The sequence below is a fragment of the Myotis yumanensis genome, unplaced genomic scaffold (genome assembly GCF_028538775.1).
Source record: "Myotis yumanensis isolate MYYU_CA2020_CCGP unplaced genomic scaffold, mMyoYum1.0.hap1 SCAF_6, whole genome shotgun sequence".
Classification (NCBI taxonomy): Eukaryota; Metazoa; Chordata; class Mammalia; order Chiroptera; family Vespertilionidae; genus Myotis; species Myotis yumanensis.
The window spans coordinates 763822-791129 of NW_027223757.1; the positions used below are offsets into that span (position 1 = coordinate 763822).

The window sequence follows — 27308 nt, forward strand, 5'->3', positions numbered from 1 at the left end:
GAACAGCCCTATTTCTGTAGAACGCTGAACGACACGGGCAAGAGCTCACTCAAAGTGAAATGAAAAACTCAAGATAAAACACCCATGTCCAGGCTACAGACGTTCTTTCTGAATTACGGGTGTAAGTGACTTTGTTTGACAAGTTTCATGGACACAGGTTGTGCACACGGGAAAGGCCACAGCACAGGAAGTGAGCACATGGCTCAACGCCACGGCCCTTGTGCCTCCTCCAGCACTGCGACCCAGGCTTCCAACTCCAGAGCCTCCTCTGTTCTCGAATCGGACGGTCAGAGCACAGCTTATACCTGTATTTGACTCCTGTACAAATTACGTCCTGGCATCCATCCAGGCTGCCTGGGCTCTAACTCCGTGGTTGGCAAACTGCGGCTCGCAAGCCACACACGGCTCTTTGGCCCCTTGAGTGTGGCTCTTCCTAAGCCTTAGGAGTACCCTAATTAAGTAAATAACAATGTACCTACCTATATAGTTTAAGTTTAAAAAATTTGGCTCTCAAAAGAAATTTTAATCGTTGTACTGTTGATATTTGGCTCTGTTGACTAATGAGTTTGCCGACCACTGCTCTAACTCCTTTCTCGCTCGGAGCTGTATTCCCTTAAGGATACCGATGCACAGGGCGTAGGTCGCGGATGGCTGGGAAGCTGTCTGGGCTGTTCTTGAGGCCGCCCTCTGCAGGCATGAACTCAGCACTGCAGGTCGGGAGATGGGTGTCTCATGCAATGACCTCACCTCTCCAACTCTCAGGCACCTGCAGACGTCCCACGTTACACACAGCCAGCTGGGCAGACACTGGCCAGAGATGAGCAGCAGGGATGCCTGCCTCCAGGTGTTCCCAACGAGAACTGGGATTCAGCAGTCAGGCGCTCTGCACGCCCCCTGCTGGTCTCCCAGTGATTTACCAAGTACGAACCGAGTTAAAACCCTTCCTACTTTAAATGCTTATGTAGTTTCTACTTCTTGCACGGAACCCGAACTCATACGTCAACAGCAAACATGATCGTGTAGATTGGTCAAGTAAATAAGCTTGCTTTTAAAGTGAAAGGAAACCGTTAAACGAGTTTTCCTTTGCTTCCACCCCACCCCAGACGCCGGCGCTGCCCTTACCGTGGGGATGAAGGGCTCATCGGGTGCGCAGTGGTAATTCTGCAGCAAGGCTTGCAGCTGCAGCGAGTTCAACTTGAAGCAGGTGCTGCTTATGTTGGGAATGTCTTCGGGCGCGTACTTATCCATCGTCAGCAAGGTGGTGGCCTGTTGGAGAGAATCGGACGCTGTGACGTGGGCGGTGCAGTCCCTGCATGTAAGGCACAGTGCGGCAGCTGCTGGCTGGTTCTGGGACACGGTTTCCCATCGCTGACTGGGCCCATAAACCGAAGGGAAAGGCGGCCGCAGAGGGCCTCACGTCACGGAAACAAGCGCACGATGGATTCCAATTGTTCTGCTCACAGAGCATCTAAACGTTCTTAGGAACTGAACCACGTCCATGACCACTCGGACAGCTGTTGCTGGGTCCGAGAGACACTCACTGAGATGGCTCAGCACCCCAGAGCAGGAGGCAGAGCCTCTGTCCACGTGCACCTCCTCAGAACAGAGGAAGCTGAGAAGATAAATACACATGACTCGCTGCAGTAACAGAGCCACTGCCCGCGTTCTGGCTTCCCTCACTTCCCTAGCTGCCCCCCAGCGGCTCTTGCCTCAACCCCTCAAGCTCCGGGCCGCACGGCGCGAGGACACCCGGGGTGAGGGCCTCAGTTCCCTCCCCGTGGCCTCCTGACTTCCCAGAGGGGTGGCTCCGGCCCTTCCCCTCCCCTCTGTGCATCTACGACTGTAGTTATGCTCCCATTCCTTTCCCTCCATCTCTGGGCATCGACTACAAACAGGTGTCTGCTTTGTGTTTCCTGGTTTTGTATTCTTGGGAGTTAATTACTGTCGTTATTAAATAGCAATTCCTCTCAGTAAGAAGCTATAAAATAAACATGCCTCGCTCAACTCAAGAACAGACCCTTGAAGGACAGTTACCGGCTGGCTCCCATCTGCTATGGGCGGAAGTGTATTTCCCAAGCCCCATGTTGAGGTCCTAACCCCGGGCACCTCAGAAAGAGGCCTGGGCGCGGGGTCTTGGTGGAACCATCACGGGGAAATGAGGTCGTACCTCCTCAGACTGCTGTCCTTGGAAAGGGGGCATCTGTACACAGACATGCGCACAAGGGGAATGCCCCGTGGAGAGAGAGACAGATCAAGGGATGCTCTACCAGCCCAGGACCCCAAAGATGCCAGCAAACCCCCAGAGCTAGGAGAGGCTGAGGCAGATCCACCCTCCAGCCTCGGAGGATGCAGCCCCGTCTCACCCTGATCTCTGCCGTGTGAGGCCCAGGGAAACGACACCCCGGGGTCTCGGGTTCTGTACCGGTGAAACCTCAGCGGGAGGCGGAGTTCGGCCGTGTCCGCACTGTCACCCAGGATGGAATAGAGACATTGGCGACAAGCTCGTCACGGCGGGCGGGAGTGGCACCCACCTGCACGATCCTGCTGAGGTGGCAGTCGGCGGCCAGCTCCAGCCCCTGCTTCTCCGCCCAGGCCTCCACGTGGCCCAGCTGCTGGCGGATAATGGCGCCCCAGTAGTGCGAGCACAGCCCCGACTCGGGGTCGGTGACCAGCCTGTTGAACAGCCACATGTTGATGAAGTGGAAGAGCTGGGAGAAGAGCTGGATGGTGAGGGCCGCGTTGACCCGGCAGCGCCGCAGCAGCGCCATGGCCCCCGAGAGCGTGTGCAGGACGTCGTCTGCAGAGACAGCGAGGGGGCCCTGGTCACTCGGGGTCTCGAATTGGCAGTAAATTTAGTCAAAAGTCACAGCAATACCTGCCGGAGCACTTTGAAAATGCCACTCGTTCAATAGGAAGGAGAATGTGTTTTAAACACACGGAGGCATCAACTGTACTTACTTAACATTGAGGTTCACCCTGAGACGTTCTGAAAAGGACAACCAGCATGAAACACCCAAATAAGAGCTCTTCTTAAACAAAACTTACCGCTGGTGGTATTGCTAGTAAAACTTATTGCTTTAACAAGAATGCCCGATCTGATAGCTTGTTTATTTTCAAAATACCTCCCTCTTACAAATATGAAATATTAAAATGAAGTTAAACAAGAGGGAGGGAGGGAGGGAGGGAGGGAGGGAGGGAGAAAGGGAAGGAAGAATGACTGTCCTGACCTATTTTTGGTCTTTGCAGACTGTTCTCCTCCGGGTCGTCCAGAAAAGCCGGCATGTAGTTATTCAGTTCTGACTGCAGACAGTGGACCAGGTACCTGAAAACACGCACAGTTTTCATGATGTCAGCGTGAGGAGCTGCTGTCAGACATGGCACACGCGGAACAGCCTGCACTGCTCAGAAAGATTTCATTAAAAAATGTAATAGCTTCACTCTCAGGATTCAAGAAACACAGCTCACAGATTCAATTTATCAAGTCAACACATTTTGCATAGTTATTTATGCTTCTTGATATTATTCAAACAGGGCAAATAAAAACCTTTAAAGATAGTTTTGAAAATTTAAGAAAACATAATATGATTTAAATCTTTCTAGAACAGTGTCGCCTCCCCACACGGGTCCCGTACTTAAAGGCCATCTGCACCAGGTGCGCCAGCACGTCCTGGGCGTCCAGGGTGATCCGGCTCAGGTCTCGGTCCTGCTTGATGAAGTTGAGGAGCTCGGACGCGTTGGCCATCCAGAAAGCAAGCGCCCCTGCGATGTTCTTCTGTTTCTGGGGGCAGAACGCATCCCGTGAGCCGCCACAGGACCAACCGAAACAACAACCACCAGCTGCTCCTGAAAGCTGCCGAGGATAGACCAGTACCTTCCCGTTCCACCAGCGCACTTGCCGCAGATACCAGATACTTGCCGGGGAATTTGGGCCCACGCACAGCAGTGGGAAATCAGTAGCCACCGCGCTTCCTGGGCTCACGGAGACACAGGGCTCTAATTGGCTACCATTTATGAATCAATGGAAAAATGGGATATCGAGGAATCCAGCACCGAATCAGAGGTTGTGCATTATCTGGTAATCTGCGCGTACACACGTATCCATGGTTACCCACAGCCACCCGGATACTCGCAGTCACTGGCTTGGACGCCAAGCAACCCAGTATCAAGTACTGATCTATCGCATCCTCTCCCGACCACATGTGCAGGCCAGGCAACCTCAGATGAGATCCAAAGGATAGGAACCAAGGATGAACGAGGAGAAGAAACAGAACTGTTGTCATTTCATATCCACACGGAAGTGCATTAAGCAGAAGTTATGAAATGCTGGTAAGGGCTGCACAGTCCAAAGGGGTTTAGTACTGCGTGTTTCAGCTGCCGGATGAGTGTTATGGACGCTCGGTCCGGTCTGAGCACTGTGTTGACATGGAAGCAGCATGAGAAACTCAGCTAAGCCAACAGAGCCAGGCTCAGTCCCACAGGAGGTCCTACCTGTTCAACCTGGTCTACTTCCTGGAGAAAAACAGACGAGGGGGTCAGGCAGAACAAGAGAAAGAAACTTGTAAACAATCATGATAGTTTAAAAAAATCAAAACACTAAAACGAAGGCAGGACACTGAGTTGTTCTTCCCGGGTGACCTATCCAGCCCCCGCCCGGACGCAGCTCTGCGGGACGAGGCACAGAGGAGTCTGTGGTCCTGACACTGGCTAGTGACACGACGTGAACTCCCCGAGTTGATCGGTAAAGAAGTGGCAGTGAGCACACGACACACACTGATCTGGTGTCTTAGTGACACCGTGCGCTGGGGCTAAAGGTCTGTCTGTGAGGAGCCTGTTCCCGTTACTGAGGAAGAATAAGAGAGACAGGAAAGACCAACAGAAACAATACATATAAATGCTGAAAAACTTGAGAATCTGAAAACATATAAAAACTTAAATCTAAAAAGTGAGTAAACTAGTTTTTGAACTTGGGTTTTTACAAATTAAAAATTTTAAATTACTCACTACCACAGTTTGTTTCTACAACATTAAGACTCCTCCAGCCCTGACCGGTTTGGCTCAGTGGATAGAGCATCGGCCTGTGGACTGAAGGGTCCCAGGTTCGATTCTGGTCAAGGGCATGTACCTTGGTTGCAGGCACATCCCCAGTAGGGGGTGTGCTGGAGGCAGCTGATTGATGTTTCTCTCTCATCGATGTGTCTAACTCTCCATCCCTCTCCCTTCTTCTCTGCAAAAATCAATAAAATATATATATTTTTAAAAAGACTCTTCCAATCATACACTAAACCTGAATCTGAAATTAAAAGACGGGTTTCAATCCTGGTGATCCCAGTGAAGTTCAAACTCAATAAGGAAAAGCCTGTCAAAGTCATGATGGCAAGAATCTCATAACTTGAAACAGTATTTACAAACCCAAACGTGATGGGAGACAGACAGTGGCTCTGAGGGACAGCTGGACAGGAAATCGCATTTGTCTATAAAATAACAGGAGTGACAAAATGGTGTCCCAATAAACTGACTTTCCTGTGGAATCTCTGTCTTCACTTGGATAAAGGAAGAGCCCCATCCAATTCATATGCCAACCACTCAAACATAAAGAAACAACATGTCTCTTAAAACCTGGGCCTCTGAGGGAATTAAAGGTGAGTTTAGTTCTAGCTGGTATGGCCCAATGGATAGAGCATCGGCCTATAGACGGAAGGGTCTTGTCTTTGATTCCCGGTCAGGGCACAGGCTGGGTTGCAGGCTCGATCCCCAGTGGGGGGCATGCAGGAGGCAGTCAAGCCATGATTTTCTCTCATCATTGATATTTCTATCTCTCTCTTTCTCCCTTTCTCCCTGAAATCAATAAAAAATGTATTAAAAAAAAAAAAAAAAAAGATGAGTTTGCCTCAAACCTTCCCGACAGGAGACAGACAACCTAGCCATCTGGGCGGCTACTGAACGGGACACACCTGTGCTCTAGAGCCGAGTACCAGCACTGCCACGCGACTCAGACACGTTTGCAAATCTATCCGTTTACGGTGCCCATCTCCTCTGCTGAGCGGGCACCATCCCACCAAGAGGACACCTTGCTTCCTGCCCCGGTCAGAGCTGACTCAGAGCAGCGCCTGCGGCGCGTGTCCCGGTGAGAAAGGCCAGGCTGCCACTATGCCCCCAAGTGGGGCGGGAGCTCCCGGACACTCACCACAGCCTCATGGAGGCTCGGCAAGAGCGAGGGCCCCTTACAGCAGTAAAGACTCGCAGGTGGGTTGCTGGGGCCGAAGGAAGGGAAACGAGACCCGCTCAGGGGGCTGGGCTGGAGTGAGGGGAATGTTTCAGACCAGGCAGAGCTGGTGGCTCATAGCGCTGGGAACGTGCTAAATGCTACTGAATTTTCACTTTAAAATGGTTCATGAATTTTATCTCTATACATTATCATTATTTTTAATTCTAAGAAACCCACATCAAGTCGCAATACTTTCTCACAACTACTATTGTAATTTTAAGGGTCTTCTTCATGATAATCATGTGACCATGTACAATTTACCATCCCTTATTCTCCAGTTTGTGGGGAAGAAATAGAAAAGACTTTACATTTCTTTTCAACTTTTAAAGCTACGCAGTTTCAATATAATATATGTAACTTTTATTTGAGGAAAAATTCTTAAGATAAAGTCAAATATGAAGCCAAGTCTGAAGCATTAAGGAACTGGTCTCCCTGGTTTACTGCTGGCCGCGTGGGCTTACCTGGATCACGCCGTCCATCATGCTCACCATCTTGTTTACGATGGCGATCACCTTGTGGGTGCGCTCGGGGGGACTGACTTCCGGCCGGTACTGGCTCGACAATACGTACCGGCAGGCCATGTAGAGCACGTACGTAGGAGACAACTTAAAGTGGACTGTAGAGCTATTCGTATAATTTATAATAGCAGATAAAAATGAATCTTCAGCTGTGAAGTTTCCCAAAAGAAGAACAAAAGAAAGAAAACAGGAATATCAGATGGAGAAAAATGGACAAGAAAAGTTCACTACCAGTGGAATTTGCATACTCACAGCTCTCCCTGAACTCAATGCTTGCAGGCAGCACCAGCTCAGGCCCGGGAGCATCCTGCGTTCTGCAAGAAGAATGGGGCTCTTAAAGCCAGGTCACGGAGCTAACAGCATCCTGACGACCTGTGGAGAGCTCTGAAACTCTTACAAACAACCTCTGTACAGTTTTCTGGATAAGGAAGAGCCCACTGCCTCCTTTTCACATGTGACGTATGCAAATATTCAAATGATAAACTGACAGCTGTCACATCCCACTCGGCACAGGCCCGCCGCCCTCTGAGGACCTGCTTCTGCGGGAGAGCAGACCCGCCCTGACTCCATTATTAACGAGGCTTCCCACCCGCACAGAGCCAGGCCGCCAGACACCTGCTGCGCGATGGCTCAGGTGACAGTGGGGAGACACTGCTGGGGACACAGGCCATCTAAGCCACCCTGAGCCCCACTCAGGAAGGGAGGAACGCCCCGCTGCCCACGGCCTCTCTCTCCAGCCGAGTCAGACAGGAGCCCCGCAGACCCTGCAGCCACGAGGCCCGCATTCTCGATGCTCAGCGACGCCTGCCTCAGAACACATCCTACTCACTCACATTTCTTCTCAAAGTCACATAAATTCGAGCCACTTTTCACCACTTAGCCTGACACTACGGAAATAAGGAACTGCCTAAAACACAAACAAAGAGAAGCTGTAATCTGGGAACATTCCTAATTACTAGCACTGTGCTAATGTTCATATATTTCCAGGTAATTCAAAGGTCAGGTAATGTGTATTAAAGAGTTCTTCAGACTGCGGGACACCTGGCCCCACGGACAGGCTAGGTGGGGGACTGTTGTATGAAATTCTTCCTTCAGTTACAAATAGGAATAGATACACACATGTAGGTGTGTGTCCACCAGGGCACATGTAAACATGTGATATTGTGTTGTACACTCATCAAAACACATTTGAAAGCCATTAATAAGTAGACTTTTTAAAATGTGTAAGATAAATGTGTTTTGCCTTTCTGCAAAGTTAACTGAAAATTAAATAGTTGGAATTATAACGACTTACACTGAAATGAAAATATCTGTTTTTAAATATTGGCTTAAACCAAACTGAAGTCAAAATTGATTCAAATGAATCTTTTCAGCAACATTTAAGTCTAATACTCTTAGACAAATGGTAATGAACTGGACAGATTTAAGTATTTGGAGTCATTGGTATGTCTCCTCATTAAATAAGTTAGTTCAAATAATAAAGACTCTTCACAATGAAAGAAACAGCACCATGATGACCCCAGATCCCCAGTTCCAGGCTGGCAACGAAGATGCCACCACCTTCCCACAGCCCAGCTCCCATCCTCCACCCTCTCCCCCACGCACCAGGGCGAGGGAGGAGAAAATACATGTGAGTGAACTCCAGTGAGGACAGTCATGTGGGTAAACCAAAAGCATCTTCATCACATCATATGCTTCAAAATTTATGCCATCTCTGACTTAATAACTTAGATTTAACTCAACAATTTATGTGTTAAAATGCTCTTATACTCACAATGTAATTTAAGTGCTCGATATCAATGTGTCTTTCTTACACTGCCCTATTTATGGACATCTAAAATTGCAGGTAAGTAATTATTTTCATCCAATGTCCATAAAATGGCCCTGGGTAAACTTTACAAATTACTTGTTTCATCAATTTAACAAATCTAGTAAAAATAGAGTATTTAAATTCTCAGCGAAAAAATAAAGTGTCAGCAACAATTTAGTCACTCCCATCATTTGGAAAGATTTGTTTTGACTAAAATCAGTATTTTAAACATGCTTATTACAGCAGCTTAGATTTTATAAATGTATCAGTTGAGCATTGCTTATACCAACACTGCATGTGAAAAACACAAAGACTGGAAATGGGAAAATCTTCGATTTCTATCACTGTCTTAATATCAACACACATTACAGTTCAAATAAAACCTTTAATAAATCTTTTGCAAAGCAAAATAATCTGACCTTGAAAAAGGTTACTTAATATGTATATTCACAGGATAAAATAATTTATGACAGATGATTAATCTTCACCTCTGGCTTTTTAACACCATTATCTGACCACCTTCCCTTTCTTACGGAGACGTACGAACTGTGCATATCCTCAGAGCATTGTCCTAACCGATCTTTCCCTCTCACTTCTTGACTCACTCACTCAAACATTCACAGGCTCAGGACTATGATTCGTGCCTCTTGATCACCTTATAAATAAACAGAGGTGCTTCTCACAATACAAATACACCATCTACATCTTATTCTAGAATACACCACCAAACACAAGCACAGACACAGGAAGTAGACGATTTACTATTACGTCTAAAACAACAAAGCCAGCAAACTAAACCAAGAACCAAAATCCCAGACCACAGACACGGTAAAGCCTGAGGTCCCACATGAACCTACAGTTAGTCCCCGTGATGGACACGGAAACCTCTGCTGGAGGATGGGGAAGGGACGGCCTGGACCTGTGGCCCATCACCGCCTGGGTGAGTGACCGCCAGCCTCAGCTGGTGCCTCAGCTACTGGACTGAGAGGGAGCAGTCAGAATGGCGCCCTGAAACTCGGACTGGCACCCAGAGGGGAGGGGCGCCCCGCAGGGCTGCTGCTGCGAGCGGCGGGGCATCCAGCTGCGTGCGTCCTGGCTCTGGCGGAGCTGCCAGCCCAGCACACTCAGCACCAGCAGCTGCAGGTCAGGCCCCGCCACTGGACGCACCACCACGCTGGAGGCACTGACCGTAACTTCCCACGTCCACAATGGTAGAGACGCCAAGGAAGTAAAACTGATGTACAAGTGACACGGAATTTAACAATCACGAGGAAAGGAAGTAACAAAAGGCAGTGCTCTGTGCAAAACACCGGCAGGACCGACGCAGGAAGGAACACTGACTCCTGCCCAGGTCTCGGCAGGGGACCACCCGGGGAGCAGGAGGGCGAGCGGGAGGGAGGCGGCACCAGCGCCTCAGGCTAAAGCTCCTGCGAACCACCCTGGCTCTGTGCGTTTTAAACGTGGGAATTTCTCCTAAGAATGGGTGAGATGATCAACTAGTCAAGTCCTAGAGACTAGTTGGATCAGAGTAGCACACCTCACACAGAAACCCTGAAGCCAGCACGCGTCCTCTCCGACCTGGAGAACAGTGGACAGAAGGGACACAACTATCAGAGCGTTTCCCATGTCAACACCGTGGTGAGGAAATACTCTGCCTTCCTCGAACGCTCTAGCCAGGTCAGCTCAGCCTCTACAGATGCGGCAGCTGCACCCCGACCCTCTGGGCAACGTCCCTCCTTTCCTAATGGAAAGCGACCAGTCTTACCTGCTCTCCTGCCAGCGGTACTCGGGCTGCTGCTCCACGCGGACCATGGGCTTCACCATCCCCCGCTCGGCTGTGCTGCAGGCAGACGACACCCTGTCGCTGTCCAGTCGAGTGGAGCTCTAGCCAAGGGGGAACACAGGTGCTTATCAACACCACACAGGCACAGGCTTCTGGACCCAGCCGGCAGGTGGAGGCGCGGTGAGCGAGCGGGAGGAGCACAGCCGCACGCCCCCAGGGCACGCCCAGAACACACGTCACTGAGGACTAAAGAGGCACAGCCACGCCCTCCCCAGGCCAGCAGCTGGCTTCACAACACAGGCACACAGACCAGCACCAGGCTCTCCCAGAGCACAGGAGTCACAGGGACCTTATTCCAAAAAGTCTCTTCAATCAGGACAGCGCTGACGGAATATGTACAACACGGAGAGCTGGGTCCTCTTGTGGCTCATTAGTTTTAAGAAAGGATTTTAAAATCTGCTCATTGTAGCTCAACACCTAATAAAGAATTGAGTACAGAAATAGGTGTTTCTTGTCCTTAACCAACATGGGAGAAGCGTGTACACAGCAGCCAGCGCCGTACATTTAACCCTTCCGACCAGTGCCCATTCCTGACCAACCTGAGATAGGCCAACAGGTGAGTTCCCGCGTCAGGCAATGGCTCAGAGAACCCTGCACCAGGCTGCCTGTGCCGGTCCCATCACTCCCAACTGCAGAGCTGAGCAAATGAGCATCCCCCTTGTCTTTCCACCGAGAGGAACCTCAGCCGTATGTATCTTTGCGTTTGTCCGCGTTTTCCGTAAATGAGAGCACTACCTTACAAAAAGTTACTTTCTATCACATCATAAACATCTAGCGATGTTTTTATGTTACAAAAGCCAAAAGCGTATGTCTGTACAACGTTTTGTTGTCTATTCATCAAATTAAACCAATCCTTTCTGTTGTTACACAATAATTACTTCCATAAGATACACTGATAGAGATAAAACTGGTCAGTGAACAGAAATACTTAGACTGCAAAAATCTTATTTTAAATGAATATTCAGGCACTAAATTATGGTTAAGTTTACCAGGTGTACCAGTTAATAATGCAGATTTTTTTCAATAGATGGAGTTACACATATGTTGATATATATGCAATTTGGTATGTATGCTATTTTGTTGTAGTGACAGCAAGCTTCAAAACTTCATGTCAAATTTGCTGAAGGTGTTAACATCACAGATATTTTTAAGCTTAAAAATGTCGAATTTCGTGCCCCCCCAAAAAAGAGCATTTGCTGGAAGTTTTAATTCATTACTTTATTTTGAAGTGCTACTGAATACTCCGGGAAGCTTATGGTGAACATCCTCCATCTCAAGATACTTGTGAACGCTGGTTTAAACGCTTTAAAGGTGGTGATTTCGATGTGAAAGACAAAGAACGTCCAGGTCAACCGAAAAAGTTTGAAGACCAACAATGACAAGCATTATTGGATGAAGATGTGTGTCAAACTCAAAAAGAACTCGCAGAAAGATTAAACGTTGCTCAGCAAACAATTTCCAATCGTTTACAAGCAATGGGACAGATTTTAAAGCAAGGAAAATGGGTGCCACATCAACTGAACAAAAGACAAATGGAAAACCGAAAAGTCATCAGTAAAATGTTGCTTCAACGGCACGAAAGAAAGTCTTTTTTGCATCGAATTGCGACTGGCGATGAAAAGTGGATTTATTTTGAGAATCCCAGACGCACAAAATCATGGGTTGATCCAGGTCAACCATCAACATCGACTGCAAGGCCAAATCGCTTCAGAAAGAAGACAATGCTCTGAGTTTGGTGGGATCAGGAAGGTGTGGTGGATTATGAGCTTCTAAAACCAGGTGAAACCATAAATTCTGATCATGAAACAACCAGAATGGGCCAGAAGACACAGCAAAGTAATTTTGCTTCATGATAACACACCACCACACACTTCAAAACCAGTTAAAGACACGTGAAAAGATCTTGCCTGGTAAGTATGAACCCACCCGCTGTATTCACCAGACCTTGCTCCCTCAGATTCCCACTTGTTCCGATCGATGGTACATGCACTTTCTGAGCAGCACTTCAAAACGTACGAAGAAGTAGAAAATTGGGTTCCTGAATGGTTTGCTTCAAAACAAGAAAAGTTCTATTGGGACGGTATCCACCAATTACCTGAAAGATGGGGAAATGTGTAGCTAGCGATGGACGTTACTTTCAATAAAGCACTTTTGATGTTTCTCTTGAAATTATCCTGTTTTCTTTGATTACAAACTCCGCCATTATTAACCGGTACACCTAGTATATGTTACCATATTATGGTACAATCCAGCTTGTTTTCAAATGATTTTCAAAGGAAATAATCACAAAAGAACAGCCAAAGGAAGTAGGACAGAAAGGATTGAGTATGTGTGTGTGTGTGTGGGGGGGGCGGGGGGCAGGGATTTAAGTATGTTAAAATGTATACACACACACACACACAGACATGCATCAAGAGTTCAAAAAAGGAACCATCAATGTTATCAATAGCCAACTTAAAACTGTGAATGAACAGTTTTCATGCTTTTACTTCTTTCAATTTATGGTTTTCTAAGTTGACTATACATTTTATAAAAAGCTACAATGCTTATAGTTGTATTTGGTCCCTGAGACTCACTCACACACCACACGCTGCCCTGAACCCAGAAGCACAGAGGAGCTCACAAGCGAGAGCACCTTCCAGAGCCTGCTGTCCACCCACAGACCAGGCAGGGCCAGGGAACGAAGGCTGCACGGCAACCGGCAGCAGCTGCTGGTGGTGCTGGGTGCGTGAGGAACGGGTCTTCAGGAAGTGACCTACGCGGAGGTCTGAGGACAGAGGGGAACCACGTGGACACGCGGGTGGTCAGGGAGCAGCAGCCAGGCGCCTGCGTGCAGGGACGGAGCCGTGGCCAGCCCATGCTTGGCTGGAGGCAGCGGGCAGGTCCCGGGGAGCTGTGTAACCAGGTGAGGACTGCGCCATCTCTGGGATAAGAAAGGCCTGGGCCTTTGAACAAGGGGCAGTAACAAGACTTCACTTCCGTTCGGGAAGCATGGGCCTGGCTGCGGGGAGGAGAGGGGCCCGGGCAGCACACGAGAGAGGCAGCTCCTGAGGAGCTATGTGTGCTGCTCTGTGACGGCCGCGCGGGGTGGAAAAGGCGGACACGGGGACATTTCCCAGGTGGAGCCGAGAGAACGGCCGATGCTGGGTGTGGAGGCTGCGAGAAGGAAAAGCGCGAGGAGCGCTGGCCGCAGACTCCCGGCCAGCGCTGAGGCCGGACAGGGAGAACCCAGTGCTGAGCTGAGTTAACCCTGAGATACATGTCCGCACCCCCTGGACAGGTCGACCAGCGGAGGTCAGGGCCAAGGTCAGACTCAGCTGGTATTCTAACTCCGCAACCGCGCCGGGTCACCCAGGGAACACGGATCGACAGAGGGAAGGGCTCCAGGTCTGATGCCCCCAAACTGTAGATGTGAAGCGGGGAGGAACCAACAGGTCAGCATGAGGAGGAAGGAGAACCCATGTGGGAAGGAACGGAGGGGGACACCCTGGCGGTGACCCAGCGAAGACAGATGGAAGCAGCAGACGGCAACCTGGAGGACCTCAGTGCCCATGACAGACAGTCCCCGGGAGGGAGCAGGAGCCAGTGAGAGCCGAGGAACGAAGAGGGGTCAGAGGAAGAGCTGTTTCTTCAAGAAAGCATGCTATGAGCAGGAGCCGACAGCTGGGCAGGCGCCGGGGACAGCAGGCTTCTCCCAGATGCTGGTGAGAACGCCCCCGGCCTGGAGACTGCTGCGTGCAGCCCCAGGACGCCCCAGCCTGGGCAGGGCCTGCGCTCTGCTTCACCCACAGGCCCCTGGAGGAGCCATGCCCTGCCAGCTCCCGCCTGAGCCTTCGGGAGACCTGCAAACCCTGCGGCTGCTGGGAGGCCCCAGGACGTCTGGCTGCCATGGAGACGACGGGGCGAGGTCCCACGGAGAGAACCTGAGATGACAGGGAGGTGGGAGGCCCAGCGGGCCCCGTGCCCTAGCACGGCCTGGCCACCAACAAACCCACTCGCTGAGCTCGGCCACACAAGGAACCATCAGCAAGACCAGCAACTCGCTGCTCAGGTGCATCCAAACCACGTGCACGAGTATAAGCAGGAGCCTGCTCTTTCAGTCCAGAGTTTTGGGGTATCTGTTTCCTAGCAACAAATAACCAGAGTGAGAAGAGAAATAACTGATCACACAAGAAAAGCCAAGTGCTGAGGAGGTAAGCTGACAGGTGGGAGTGAGGACCAAGGAGAGGGCTAAGGAGAGTGGGAGGCCATTATCTTCAGGATCACCTGACCGAGAAGGGCTGGGCACACACAGCACCAAAGAGAAAGCACAGCCCCCTCTGCTCAGGGAACACACAGCCTGGCCCCTGCCCCCGCGTCGCTGAGAAATACAGCCCCCAGTTAGCTATGTGTCGCTGAGAGATAACAGCCCACAGCTAGGACCCTGTGGAGTCTGCACAGCAGTGTATCGGGTCCACTACGGTAACTCGCCCACCGTGCCTAGAACATTAAACCACCACGTCCTGTCAGGCAAGATGCCATCACCTACCTTGCTTGTTGGCAACGCTGTTCCGCTGTGAATATCGCCTCCTAAGTCAAAAGTTGTCTCCTGAACAATTCTGCCAAGATAAACAGAAAACACAGGGAATGAAGACTCAAATGATCGGGCAGAGCCTCGTCCCAGTGACACAGAAGGAGCGGTTAGAGGAACGCCCAGCGCCGAGATCTTCAGGACGGCGCTTCCCAGCAACGAAGCTGCAGGATGAAAGTCGCGTCTCTGGGTGTGAAGAGAGCGGAGCCTGCAGAGTGGTCTCTGTGTGTCACATCCTAAAGCAACCTGGCTCCCCTTTTCCGGATGCGATGGCCTTCCCGTGACGTGACGCCCTCACACGAAAACAAAGCGAAACAAAACGTTTCTACCGATTCTTACTAAACACTCTCAAGACAGTCTGTAAACCTACATTTAAGAACAGAAAACGGAAAGGAGCCCTAAAGAAAGAAGCAAGAGTCCCATCCCGTGAGCCTTGAGGCCGCCTCAGATGCCAGGAGCCACCTGCTGAGGCCATGTGATGACTTTTATGGGTCCTGCTGCTTAGGCTACAGAGAAAGAAATGGAGAAATTTGTGAACATGTCAGCAATCATGTTCGCCCTGTCCTTCGCCAGGACTCATCATGGACAAAGAATGGGCGGGGCAGAGCCCACTGCTAGCCAACAGCAGCAACCAGGTCGATGACGCCGACACTGCAAGACCAACATGAAGAGACCCCCACGCTCACAGCCGCCCAAGTCTAGGCTCCGGGGGAGCGGGGGTTTGAGCAAAGGGAGGTCCGGGAGGGAGCAAGGAGGGAGGCGGCGCAGGAAACCAGCACAGCTGCTCCAGGCTCTGCTCCTGCACGGCTTTCCCTTCATGCACATCCGGCTGCTCTGAACAGCATGAGACCACACCCACCATCGTGTGAAATGCACACACACATGCACACCCCAAAGCTAACCTCCCCAAACAGGAGGCCTTCCTGTTTCCCAGGAGGAGCCCCGCTGCGAGTCCTCAGACAGGCGCTAGGTGGAGCTCAAGCATAAAAGACAGAGCCTTCCTTGAGGTCGTCCTGTCCCCTCAGTAACAGGAAAACAAACCTCAATACAAAACCTCCTTATGGAGGATCTTACACAGACACCGTAATCCTCACAGAAGAGCGAAGCAAGTATTGTTTGAAAGGATCAAACAAATAATAACATATTTAAAAATAACTTAAAAACTAGCCACAACCCCGTGTTAGGATGAAGACCTTTCTTTCTTCTTCTTCCCTCTGAAACCAACCAAATAAACAAGAACTGGAACCACAAACCCACTTTGAGTTAAAAATTAAGACAAAATTAAAATCACGTGACCGATGCCTCGTTTGGAACGCCTCGCATAGTGGAGACACACTGTGCGCTTCTCAGAGGCAACGCGTCTCAGTGACTTACCCAGGTTTGTGTCTGGGGCCCTTGGCGGGCAGGCCCCCGTCCACGGGCCTCTTCCCCAGAGCGTGGTCCTGGCTGGGGTCCACGAACTTGAACACGTGCTGGGCCCCGAACTGCACACTCATCCCGCTCTGCAGCATGGTCGTCTCCGAGATGCGCTGCCCCTCCACGTAGGTCTCCGCCTCCATGCTTCTGGGCGTGACGGTGACCACGCCGTCCATGTTCGTGAGGTCGCAGTGATGGGGCTGAATTCCTGAGCCGAACAACTGAAACAGGAGGAAAAGCACACAGAACATAAACACAGACTCGTAAAGCTGCGAGTCCCTGTGACGACGCACGGTCTAACAAGCTCTGGCGCTTTTCAGTGGGTTTCCATCGCAGCGTAAAGACAAGTAAACACCGTCAAACAACTGCACATTCCCTTTTACAGCCAGAGCCTGGATTTAGGGCAGGCTGTAACTCGCATTAAACAGCACGTGGTCATTTCAAGGACTGCGAGAGTTAGTGGTCAGTCTATACAGATGTACGATTACAAGCTCCTGTGTGTCTGTTCACTGCTGTGCTGAGGAGGAAAGGATGTCAGAGCTGAACCCAACATGGACAGCTGGCCGTGTTTACAACCAAGTCCACCTGGTGCAGCGATGCCCTGACCCTGCTCACTCACAGAGCCGCTGAGCTCGGGTTGCTAAGCGCCCGAGAACCACGCCCAGACAACACTTGCACTGTGAGTCCTGAAGGCCTGCGACCCCAGGTGTCACCCGGTGATGGGCACCGTCTCCTGGAAGCAGGCCTGTAACACCATCGCCATCACTGGGGACAAGCAGCAGTCTCAGGAACGTCATGGCCACCCCACGTTTCTAGACGGGCAGTGTGGACAGAAACGCACACTCTGCTCTTCTCACGCTGAGCAAAGAAAAGTGACCCCGAGTGAACTTACGCTTAAATACAGTCTTTCATGTTCACCCATTTATCCATTCGCTCCCACCTGCTACCTCCTACTGAAAGGTGAGAATCACAAAAGGCAGCTGAGAGCGGCCGTCCGACGCACACCTGGATAGAGCTGTCGTCAAACTTGTCTGTCCCGACCTCAGTCACACTGAGCTGCAGGCGGTAGAGCTTGGGCTTGTCTCTGGAGTCAGATCCGTCTGTGAGAAGCAAGTAAAAGGTCACCTTAGAAGCGACACCACACTCCTTCCAAATTCATGCGACTTAAAGGGACACAGAAAACGCAAACTAAACACATGAACACATCAGCTTCTGTTGAGTATCATTCAAGGTGATAAACAGTGTCATTCATACTGACATTTTCTCATCAGGTAACAAGCATTGTCTCTCCCCCCACAACACCCCCTCCCCCCCGCCCTGGGTTTTGTTAATGACTCTGGGGAGTGATCCTATCAGCCAGCACCCAGCGAAGGTCATCACAGACCCAGGGCCTTCCCTGAGACCAGGTCCCTCTGGCAGTGAACCTGCCCTCTACCCGCACCGGCCACTCAGCTGTGGGCACGGCTGGACCCCTGAGGCAGGTCTTCCAAGTGCAGCCTCAGGGCTCGCCCAGACCTCCTGGACCAAATCCTTGGGGAGGAGACCCAAACCCGAGCCTTCTGAACCCTATCCCCAGGGGCTCCGCTCCAGGGAGCAGAGCTGCGGGAGGACAGAGGGCCCTGGCTTGCTGGTGTCACTCCACCCTCTATGATGTGTTGGAACCGTACACGTCCCTGCGCAGGACTTCCATGATGGAGGTGCTTGGGGAGAGCAGTGCCAGGCGGGCTGGTTTCTATGCAGGCGTGTTGCCTAGGGCACCTGCTCGTTCCCTCCCCTATAGGATGGCACCAGTCCAAGACCTGCTCTGATTTCAGAGCTGCCAGCACAGGAGGGAACATGCCCCAAAGGACCAACGGGTCCCAAAAGAGGTGGCCGCGGAGGCAGCCCAGCCGGCATACATCCGCTCCAGCCTCCCAGCAGCCCAGGAGCCGCGCGACCTACTGCACTAACGCCGGTGGCCTCAGGGCCTCTTACTAAGCCGCCAGCTACGATCTCTAGGCGCTGGCTCGGGGACGCCAGCGGGGAGGGCTTCTGGAGTGCACACTGGTTTCAGGCTGTGGTGTGGTCTCAGCTCTTGGACACAAGACGCCGTGCCTACACCAGCTCTGTGCAAACCGTTGTGATGTTAGTGTGCACAGTAACACCCACAGTGACAGCCCATCTCGGAAGCAGAGCAGAGGTCTGACATCCAGGCAAGGCAGGAGACACTGGAGCAGCACCTGAGATCCAGGTCAAAGTGCGCTAGGAACCGGGCGTCTGTGCTTGCTTAGGGCCTGGCCACCCTCATGACATGGTGGCAGCTCCAAGTTCTGATCCAAAAGGAGGCATCAGCACCACCTGGGCTTTCCCTGGACCGGCACCCCCTCCAGCCCCGCTGAGTCCAGCACCCCCACACGGCTATGACCCTGCCTGCTGCAGACACCAGGTGCCGGGTCCCTCTCCCTCCCTCCTTCCTACGGCCTCGCCTCCCAGCTCCGAGCTCCCTGGTGGCTAGCTTTTTGGAGAAACCTCTCTATCCTGGTGCTCAGCATTGTCCGGTCCACAGTATGTGTTTAATAAATGTTTAATGTTAGCAGTCAGTAATTATTAACTAAAAATAAAGAGACAGAATAATGCAATATGGTCACAGCAATTACAAAATAAAGAAAACAAAAGACGCAAATAACTGATCAAAAACAATTATTTCAATACAAAGTGAAAAAAAAAAACAGAAGAACATGAAAAACGTGTCTATTTAGGGGAAAAATAAAGACTCGTGATGTGCTTGCTCTTGAAGGGCATCGTGTGAGCTCATGGCCATCACCCCCTCTCCATGGCCACGTTCACATCAGCAGTGAGAGCTGCAGAGAAGGGAACAAACCCCTTTCCCAGCCCCTCCTTTCTGACCACTTCAAAGTAACAACAGGAAACACCTCCACAGACAGATTGTGAGCCACCTCCACGGTGGCCACGGACTCCGAGCTACGATGGTGTGTGTGTGCGTTCGGGGAGGGAGGAAGAGAGGGGGACGGAGGCACGGAAGCCCTGGTAGGTGCAATGTTTCCTCCTGCAACAGCACGGCCGGCCCCTTGCTCAAGGGTGACGACCCTCGCACAGCAGCCGCACACACTCCTCGCACCGAGTCCTCAGCGCCCCCACCCCCTAGGGCCTAGGCCCTCCACAGCCACACACACTTCTTGCACGGAGTCCTCAGTGCCGCCCTCCCGCCCGCCCCGGCCCTCCACGCTGTCCCCTCGGCAAAGGCAGAGCCCCTTTCCAGTGGAAAACCCTCTAAGAGCCCTGCCACACAGAGCAGTGCTTGTTCCAGGACGTCTGAGATCTGCTCACTTTTAATTCTGTCTTAAGAATATGTGATATGTGCCCGTGGTTCCCAACGCGAAGGGCACAGGCGGTGCCCAGTGAGTGCCCTCCCTCCACCCCCTCTCCCAGAGCCAGGCTTCCTTCCACAAGCCGTTTCATGCATCTGTCATTCAATAGCTGGAAAAGGGTTCCTCTTTCTCCTTTTTGGGGGGCAGCAGAAACATTAGAATATTATTTAGGGTTGTCAAATGAAATACATGACATCCAGTCACATGTGCAATATCTGAGATAAACTTACACTAAAAAACTGATGTTTTACCCAAAATCCAAATTTATCTGGGTATCAGAATTATTTGCCAACCTGAGGTCCCTGAGGTCATTACCACCCGTGCTGCGCCTTGTCTGTAACAGGAAGTCCTCTTTAGCGTGCTACCTACTAAGGGGGAGCTCCTCACAGGCAGACAGGAGCATGTGTGCAGGCACGTGTTCCACCCATGGCTCTGCCCTCAGCGGCGTCCAGAGGAGCCTCTGGGAAGCAGTGTGTGGTGCGGAGTGTGGACGCGGGCGAAGAGCCTCCTGTGTGGCAGGGGACCCGGGAGAAAGTGAGCAGAGCTCACATCTCAGTGAACCAACACAGCGGCGGAGCCACTCCCAAGGGCTGTGAAGCCACTGAAAGCATCTGCACGGGCAGTCCCCAGCTTCACTGGGAGAACATGACCCCTCGAGTGACACTGGCATGAGAAGCAGTGCACGCGGCCGAAGCTGCTGACACCTCCATGCACGTGGTGCGAGCAGGGGAAGGAAAGTCCTGTCGCTCCATCACCTCAGAGTATGAAATTAACAAACACGTGGAATCATTCAAGAACCCTCGTAAGATAACAAAAGCACGCCTGAGCCTCTGCTTTATGTATACAGAAATATCAAAATAGGTAAAAAGAATACCACCTGTTTATATTTTAAAAAAAACACACAACAAAACCCAAATTCCAAGTTTGGCTAATAGCTAATAAAAATCTATGTGATCAGTATGGAGAAAATTAAACTAAAATAAGATGGTAAAAAGTAAATAAACTTCACAAAGCACGGAAAGTATTTGTTAGATTTAACGTAAAAAATATCTACTCTAATAAAAAAGAAACATGCAAATTGACCATACCTTCACTACATCCCAAGCTGTGGGAAACTGATATAGGGTTAAGTCTCAGACTGGCCTGCTGGCAAAGTCACAAACAAGTCCCAGCTTAGAGGGCACAGTCCTCTTAGCATAATTAGGCTGGACCTTATAACACTCCCTAGATCTTATCTGGGAAAGCTAATGGGACGAGGAAGTGCAGGAAGTGTAACCATGGTCAAAACAAGTGAAACTCACAAGAACTGTGTAACTATGGTAACCACTACCTTGTTTACCTCTCACTATGAAAGCTTGGTGAGGCCTGAGCACAGTGGAAGTCCTTCTCCCTGAGTTGGACTTGCTCGCCTGGTCCCCCATATTCCCAAATTATCTTGTGTCTTTTCTATTTCATTTGTGTGCGGCTCCACTTCCAGACCCGAACCCTGAACCACGCAGGACGTGGAGGGAAACACTTACGACATCTGGCGCCCGTCGGGAACTCTGGAAGTGAAGGTTTCGCTAGAGCGAAAAAATGAAGTTTCACTGATAAAGTGAGGAACAAAGAATTCACCATAAAGGTAGGAAAATTCACCGTAAAGGTGAGGGGTTATTTCACCGCACACAAACGCCCACAATCAGCTACAGTGGTCCGGAGCTGTAGGTGGTGTGGGAACGTTTTCTCAACCAGGCTAACGGGGCAGGATTCGGCTTTAAAACAGTAGATTCGGCTTTTTAAAAAAGTAAGAAACTTTATTATAGACTTCTGAGTTGCATGCTTAAGTAGTTAAAGTTTCAGAAGGTAATCTCTTATAGTTTTTGCATTTTGTTAAAGAAAATAACTTTTGGTTTCTTGAAAAAGGTACATTAGATCTTAAAAGTTTGCCAAAAAGTTAGAAATTGAAAAAAGGTCAGCAGCAGGGAAAAACTTGCCTCCGAACTGTTTTTCCTTGTGAAACACAGTATTTCATTTACTAGAGCCTTTGAGAGAGGCCAAGGAGGATAAATCTCCTCCCCTTGCACCCTCCACTCCTAAAGAGGAGCAGAAAGAAAAGAAAAAATGGGAGGAATGGCCTTCATGGCTCCCTCCACCTCCATGTCCTAATCCTAAAATGTTTGATTCTCCGTTAATAGAATCACCTGTGCAAAAACGCCAAATTATAAAGTAATTGGAATATTAAAAGGTACTCTTTTAAATCAGGCTGGAAAAAAAGAGCGCCATGGTCATCTTCATGTGGTTTCTTGTTCAAATTGAAATCTTAATTTGTATTTGGAATCTAAAATCTGTAATAAGAAATGAAATTCCGCTACAGAATCCACCTCTGGTGTGGAGAGATTCAAAGGTGGCAGGAAAGGGCAGAGCTACAAGCTCTCCCGCAATGAGATTACTTAGTGTTTTGTTTAAAAATTACCGGAGAACATCTTATGACAACCAAACTTTGGCTAAGATAACTTTGGGTGCTAGCCATGACTTTAGAAAGCGAAATAGGAAAAAATTTAAAATGTATTTTTTCTATTAAGCATGACTTTGGGAAAAATACGCCATCTGCGTCATTTGCTGAAACTTCCCCCAAAGCAGGATGTGGGGGAAGGGAAGAAAGCACATGGCGATCCAATATGGACACCCCCTCCCCAACTATTCTAATTGAAAAGTTTTACAAAATTTAAAAAATGCGTCTGGGATTTCTGTGCACGTGTAAAGAGAAAAGCTGGCTTAAAACTAATGCGCGCAACTGTCCTGTTTTTGGACATTTAGATAGAGTTTTGAGCTGAATTCTCTTTACAAATGCACAGTATAAAACCCAAGACTGATTATTTCCTAAGAAAAATGGCGAATTTGACCCAGGGAAGAAATGCAGGCTGGTTCTAGCAACAAGATTGGTATTTTTTCATAATAAAGTGATTTTTGAAATGTTAATAAAGCCTGTTCCAAAGTTAATCTTAAAAGCCTCAAAGAAATTCAGTAAAATTGTCTGATACAGAAAATTTACTAAAGTAACTGCCTTAAAATAATAATTTAGATTTGAATCTCAAGAATTATTGAACTATATCAATTATAAAAATCTAAGTAGCCCAGGTAAAAGACGGCTACGCCCTTTAATTAAGGCTGGCTTCCCAAAGCAATTTCTAATGGAGGAAGGGCTAGCCTCCCTTCCCCCAACAGAACAAGCAGGTAGGTAAAAATTTCCCGCCTGTGGCCGCTTCTAAAGACAGGCTTGCTTCCCAGTCCCCATCCTTGGGAGCAGTGGCAGCCCAGGGCTTTGGGAGTTTGCTAAATTGCTAAATTTCCCTCATGAAAAATCTAGAGGACAGAATTAAATCTGTTGGTTGATTATATCTTGCATTTTTGAAGTTTATTCTTAAAAATGTTATTGATTGAGAAATGCTAAATATTTAACTTGCCAGCTAAAAGTTTAAGGTTCGGATTAAATTGGGAAAAATTGTGTAATTGAGGTAGCTAAATGCCTAAAGTATAGAGATTTATCTTTGAAAAAATAACTTTTGTTTTCTCTGAAATAATTAGAATTCAAAATATGTTACTCATTGATCTGATTAAAAAAAAGAGGATAAGTTCTGTGATCCCAACCGAAATTTTTATATACAAAGATCAGTTTTAATTTAATTGATATCTCTTAATAATTATAAAAGGTATATAATCTTTAAATCATATATACACATATATATTTGATGGTCTTCCAAGTTGGATTTCAAGACTATAACCAAGGAATGACTTTGGGACATTTCACAGGCCCTGAAATGCTTTCAAAAGTTTATTCTCTCTTCTTAAAGGATTTTTTAATAAAGCCAATTTAATATACTTGAAATCACATGGAAAGCTTTATCAAATATAAATTAATAAATATATTTTAAGTTTTTGCCTCTAAGAAAGGGCAAAACAAGTTATTTTGTTTGATATTTCTTAAAATACAGCAGTAGAACTTTAAGATGTCGTTTAAAATGACAAAAGCTCCTCGCCACTGCATTTTAAATTAGGCTGGAGGTGAGGCAGCGTTTGCACCTCGTGAATCAGACATAAAACTTTACTAAATTTACTAACTTTATTAATAAACACACCTGCTATAAGAAGCCAGTATCTTTATAAGCAGCCTAGTAAAGTAAAACTCTTTTCAAAAGGTTACTGAAGGCTTCCCATGATCCCTCTGTATATGCAAACAAGCTGATAGGGAATGCTGTTTAAAAATATTATCTTAAAATCAATAAAAAGGGGAAATTTTAAAATTTTGAAATATCTTCCACTAATATTTATAGGAAATTGAATTGCCATGGCCTAGAGCAAAGAATATCCTTACATGATATTGTTCTACACTGTCATTGTACATTTATCCCAAACAAATTTACAAACTAATTCTTTGAATGTTTGGCAGAAATTTAATAAGGACATTAAAGGATTTAATCTCTCCCACTGTGTGGAAGGCCCCCTTGGGAAGGCACTTGAGCATTCTATATTGACCTCTCTTGCTCTTTTTGTCAAGAGGGTCCCTCTTCTCACAATCCAATTGCCTACAGCTGTTGCCTGAGCTCTCTGTTCATGCTGAGATTGAAGCCTCATGGTGACTGGTGCCGTGGATCTGTCTCTCGCCCAATGGCATGAGCTAGGCCCTCCCTGGAGAAGAAACCTGGGTTCCCCAAGATATGTGCAATGCTGGGGCCCCGCCAGCAGGCGAGGGGATCCCAAGGCAATTGCTGGGCGTGGAGGCCACAGGGGCATAGGCTACCAAGGAGACAGAACTGAACCTCACATCACCCTGCTTGGCCCCAGAGGATGGCTGGTTAGTCAAAGACGGGTAAGATTCCTCAGGGAGGAACAACCTAAGACAGGCACAGTCGCAGAGGGACCAGCAGAAGAGAACTTGGGGGTCAACAGAGGTGGGGCACAGACCCTCACCCCCCCAACAATGCAGGGGCTTGAACACTTGCCCCTTCTGAGGGAGGTCTCCTGCCCCCATGGCTGCTGCGCTTTCCAAGCCCAGCCCAGATCGGGACCCAGGTAACAGAAAGAGACTTGGCCCAGCTGAGATCAGTACCCAGACAACAGAGACTTGGCTGACAACAGCTACCCTATATCTACATCTAACCTAACACCAGGAATGCTCAGGGCTTTCTCAAGGATGCAAAATAATCCTTTCCATTAATATTTGCAGTGTAAACTAAGATTGTTGTTAGAGTATTAAATTTGACAGTAAAATAGCAGTCAAGTTTTCAGATTAATTAAAATTGGCTCAAGAAGTATTAACCAAAATTTTCATTTCATGAAAGAATTGCTTAACATGCAATGAACCTAACACAGTCATATTTTTGTGCAAAAACATTAAAATTTACAGTTATCTAGACTGCATTATAAATTTTCCAAAAATCCTCCTAATAATTAAATCAAAAAAGGGGGGATAGTGAAAAAATACCATGTAAGGAAAAATATCCTGTAACTAAATTACATCTAGAAAAAATTTTTTCATTTATAATGCTAACAGACACCTAGGAAAACACACATGGTGTCAAAATAAGCCAAAGGAAAATCATTTGGGCAAATATAAAAAGGACCCCAAGTAAAATTCCATTTATTAACCTTCGGTCGAGAATATGTTTGTATATTTTCAGAAAACAACTTCAAGACCATGTGGATTCCTGCAACAGAGAGGAATTCTCAGGAATGCTCCAGCCATGAAGACAAGAGGAGAGACAGTTCAGAGATGGAGACGCTGACGACGCTTTGCCATGCTAGCAGTCAGCAGCTGTGCGTCGCTGCAGGTTGCCCAGGATCAAACCAGAGAGGGTCGGACCTGCATTGCCACCATTTGTCCACCATCCAGAACTGAAATATCATTGCTGACATGTACACATAAGGAACTATCGGACATTGAAACTTGAACTCAGAACTGTTGGACATTGAAATTGGGACTTAAACCATTTTTTGTTCTTGAAATGTTATGCTTAAGTTTTAAAATGTTCTGGGTTACGGATTGGCATTGTTATTGTTTTAATTAGTCAGAGTTTTGTTCTTGATGTGTAAGTTATAGTAGCTTAATAATAAAAAAAAGGGTGAGATGTGGGAAACTGATATAGGGTTAAGTCTCAGACTGGCCTGCTGGCAAAGTCACAAACAAGTCCCAGCTTAGAGGGCACAGTCCTCTTAGCATAATTAGGCTTGACCTTATAACACTCCCTAGATCTTATCTGGGAAAGCTAATGGGAGGAGGAAGTGCAGGAAGTGTAACCATGGTCAAAACAAGTGAAACTCACAAGAACTGTGTAACTATGGTAATCACTACCTTGTTTACCTCTCACTATAAAAGCTTGGTGAGGCCTGAGCACAGTGGAAGTCCTTCTCCCTGAGTTGGACTTGCTCGCCTGGTCCCCCATATTCCCAAATTATCTTGTGTCTTTTCTATTTCATTTGTGTGCGGCTCCACTTCCAGACCCGAACCCTGAACCACGCAGGACGTGGAGGGAAACACTTACGACACCAAGCCATGCCCACCAGCCAATCAGAGCGTCTATATGCAAATTAACCCAACCAAGATGGCAGCTGGCAGCCATGGAGCTGGAGCAAGCAGGAGGCTTGGTTGCCCCGGCGATGGAAGAAGCAAAGCTTCCCGCCTGCCCTGGCTGGCTGTGGCCTCCACTAAAGGCAACAAAGTTTCAATTATAGAAGATAAATAAATCCCAGATACCTGCTTCCAGCCAGCCTCCACTGGGAGCTTGGGTGGCTGGGGGCCGTGGCCAGCCTGCAAACAGCTATCAGCCCCTCACCCAAGCTGGCCAGGCACCCCAGGGGGGACCGCCACCCTGAAGGGGCTGTGGCCAGCCTGCAAACAGCCATCAGCCCCTCACCCAGGCTGGCCATACCCTCAAGGAGTGAGGGTCCCTGCTGGGGGGCTTGACCAGCCTGCAAACAGCCCTCAGCCCCTCACCCAGGCTGGCCGGGCACCCCAGCAGGACCCCCCCTCCCTGAAAGGGGTGTGGCCAACCTGAAAACGACCCTCAGCCCCTCACCCAGGCTGGCCAGGCACCCCAGTGGGACCCACACCCTGATCCGGGACACCCTTCAGGGCAAACCAGCCAGCCCCCACCCATGTACCAGGCATATAATAAAAGGGTAATATGCAAATTGACCCTAACAGCAGAACAACTGGGAATGACTGGTCACTATGACACACACTGACCACTAGGGGGAAGATGCTCGATGCAGGAGCTGCCCTCTGGTGGTCAGCGTGCTCCCACAGGGGAGCTCTGCTCAGCCACAAGCCAGGCTGACGGCTGCCAGTACAGCGGTGGTGGTGGGAGCCTCTCTTGCCTCCTCAGCAGCGCTAAGGATGTCTGACTGCAGCTTGGGCCTGGTCCCCGCTGGCAAGTGGACATCCCCCTAGGGCTCCAGGGCTGCCAGAGGGATGTCTGACTGCCAGCTTAGGCCCGATCCCCCCGGGAGCGGGCCTAAGCCAGAAGGTGGACATCCCCTAAG

The 27308-nt window shown here is 49.0% G+C and overlaps 1 protein-coding gene across 14 annotated transcripts in view; it reads right to left on the bottom strand.

Moving 5' to 3' along the window:
* AFDN (afadin, adherens junction formation factor) overlaps positions 1-27308 on the bottom strand; it is a 107012-nt gene that overhangs the window by 32266 nt on the left and 47438 nt on the right. For 9 of the 14 annotated variants that reach the window (XM_070417325.1, XM_070417329.1, XM_070417327.1 and 6 more), the window contains exons 9-19: positions 17428-17522; positions 16381-16643; positions 14965-15034; positions 10359-10477; positions 7036-7097; positions 6727-6932; positions 4489-4509; positions 3633-3778; positions 3228-3322; positions 2532-2797; positions 1123-1266 (exon numbers count right to left, since the gene is read on the bottom strand). In XM_070417325.1, coding sequence (XP_070273426.1) covers positions 1123-1266; positions 2532-2797; positions 3228-3322; positions 3633-3778; positions 4489-4509; positions 6727-6932; positions 7036-7097; positions 10359-10477; positions 14965-15034; positions 16381-16643; positions 17428-17522 — 1487 coding nt within the window. The remainder of the gene's footprint in view (positions 1-1122; positions 1267-2531; positions 2798-3227; positions 3323-3632; positions 3779-4488; positions 4510-6726; positions 6933-7035; positions 7098-10358; positions 10478-14964; positions 15035-16380; positions 16644-17427; positions 17523-27308) is intronic. The other 5 variants (XM_070417328.1, XM_070417338.1, XM_070417337.1 and 2 more) reach the window with 1 other exon arrangement.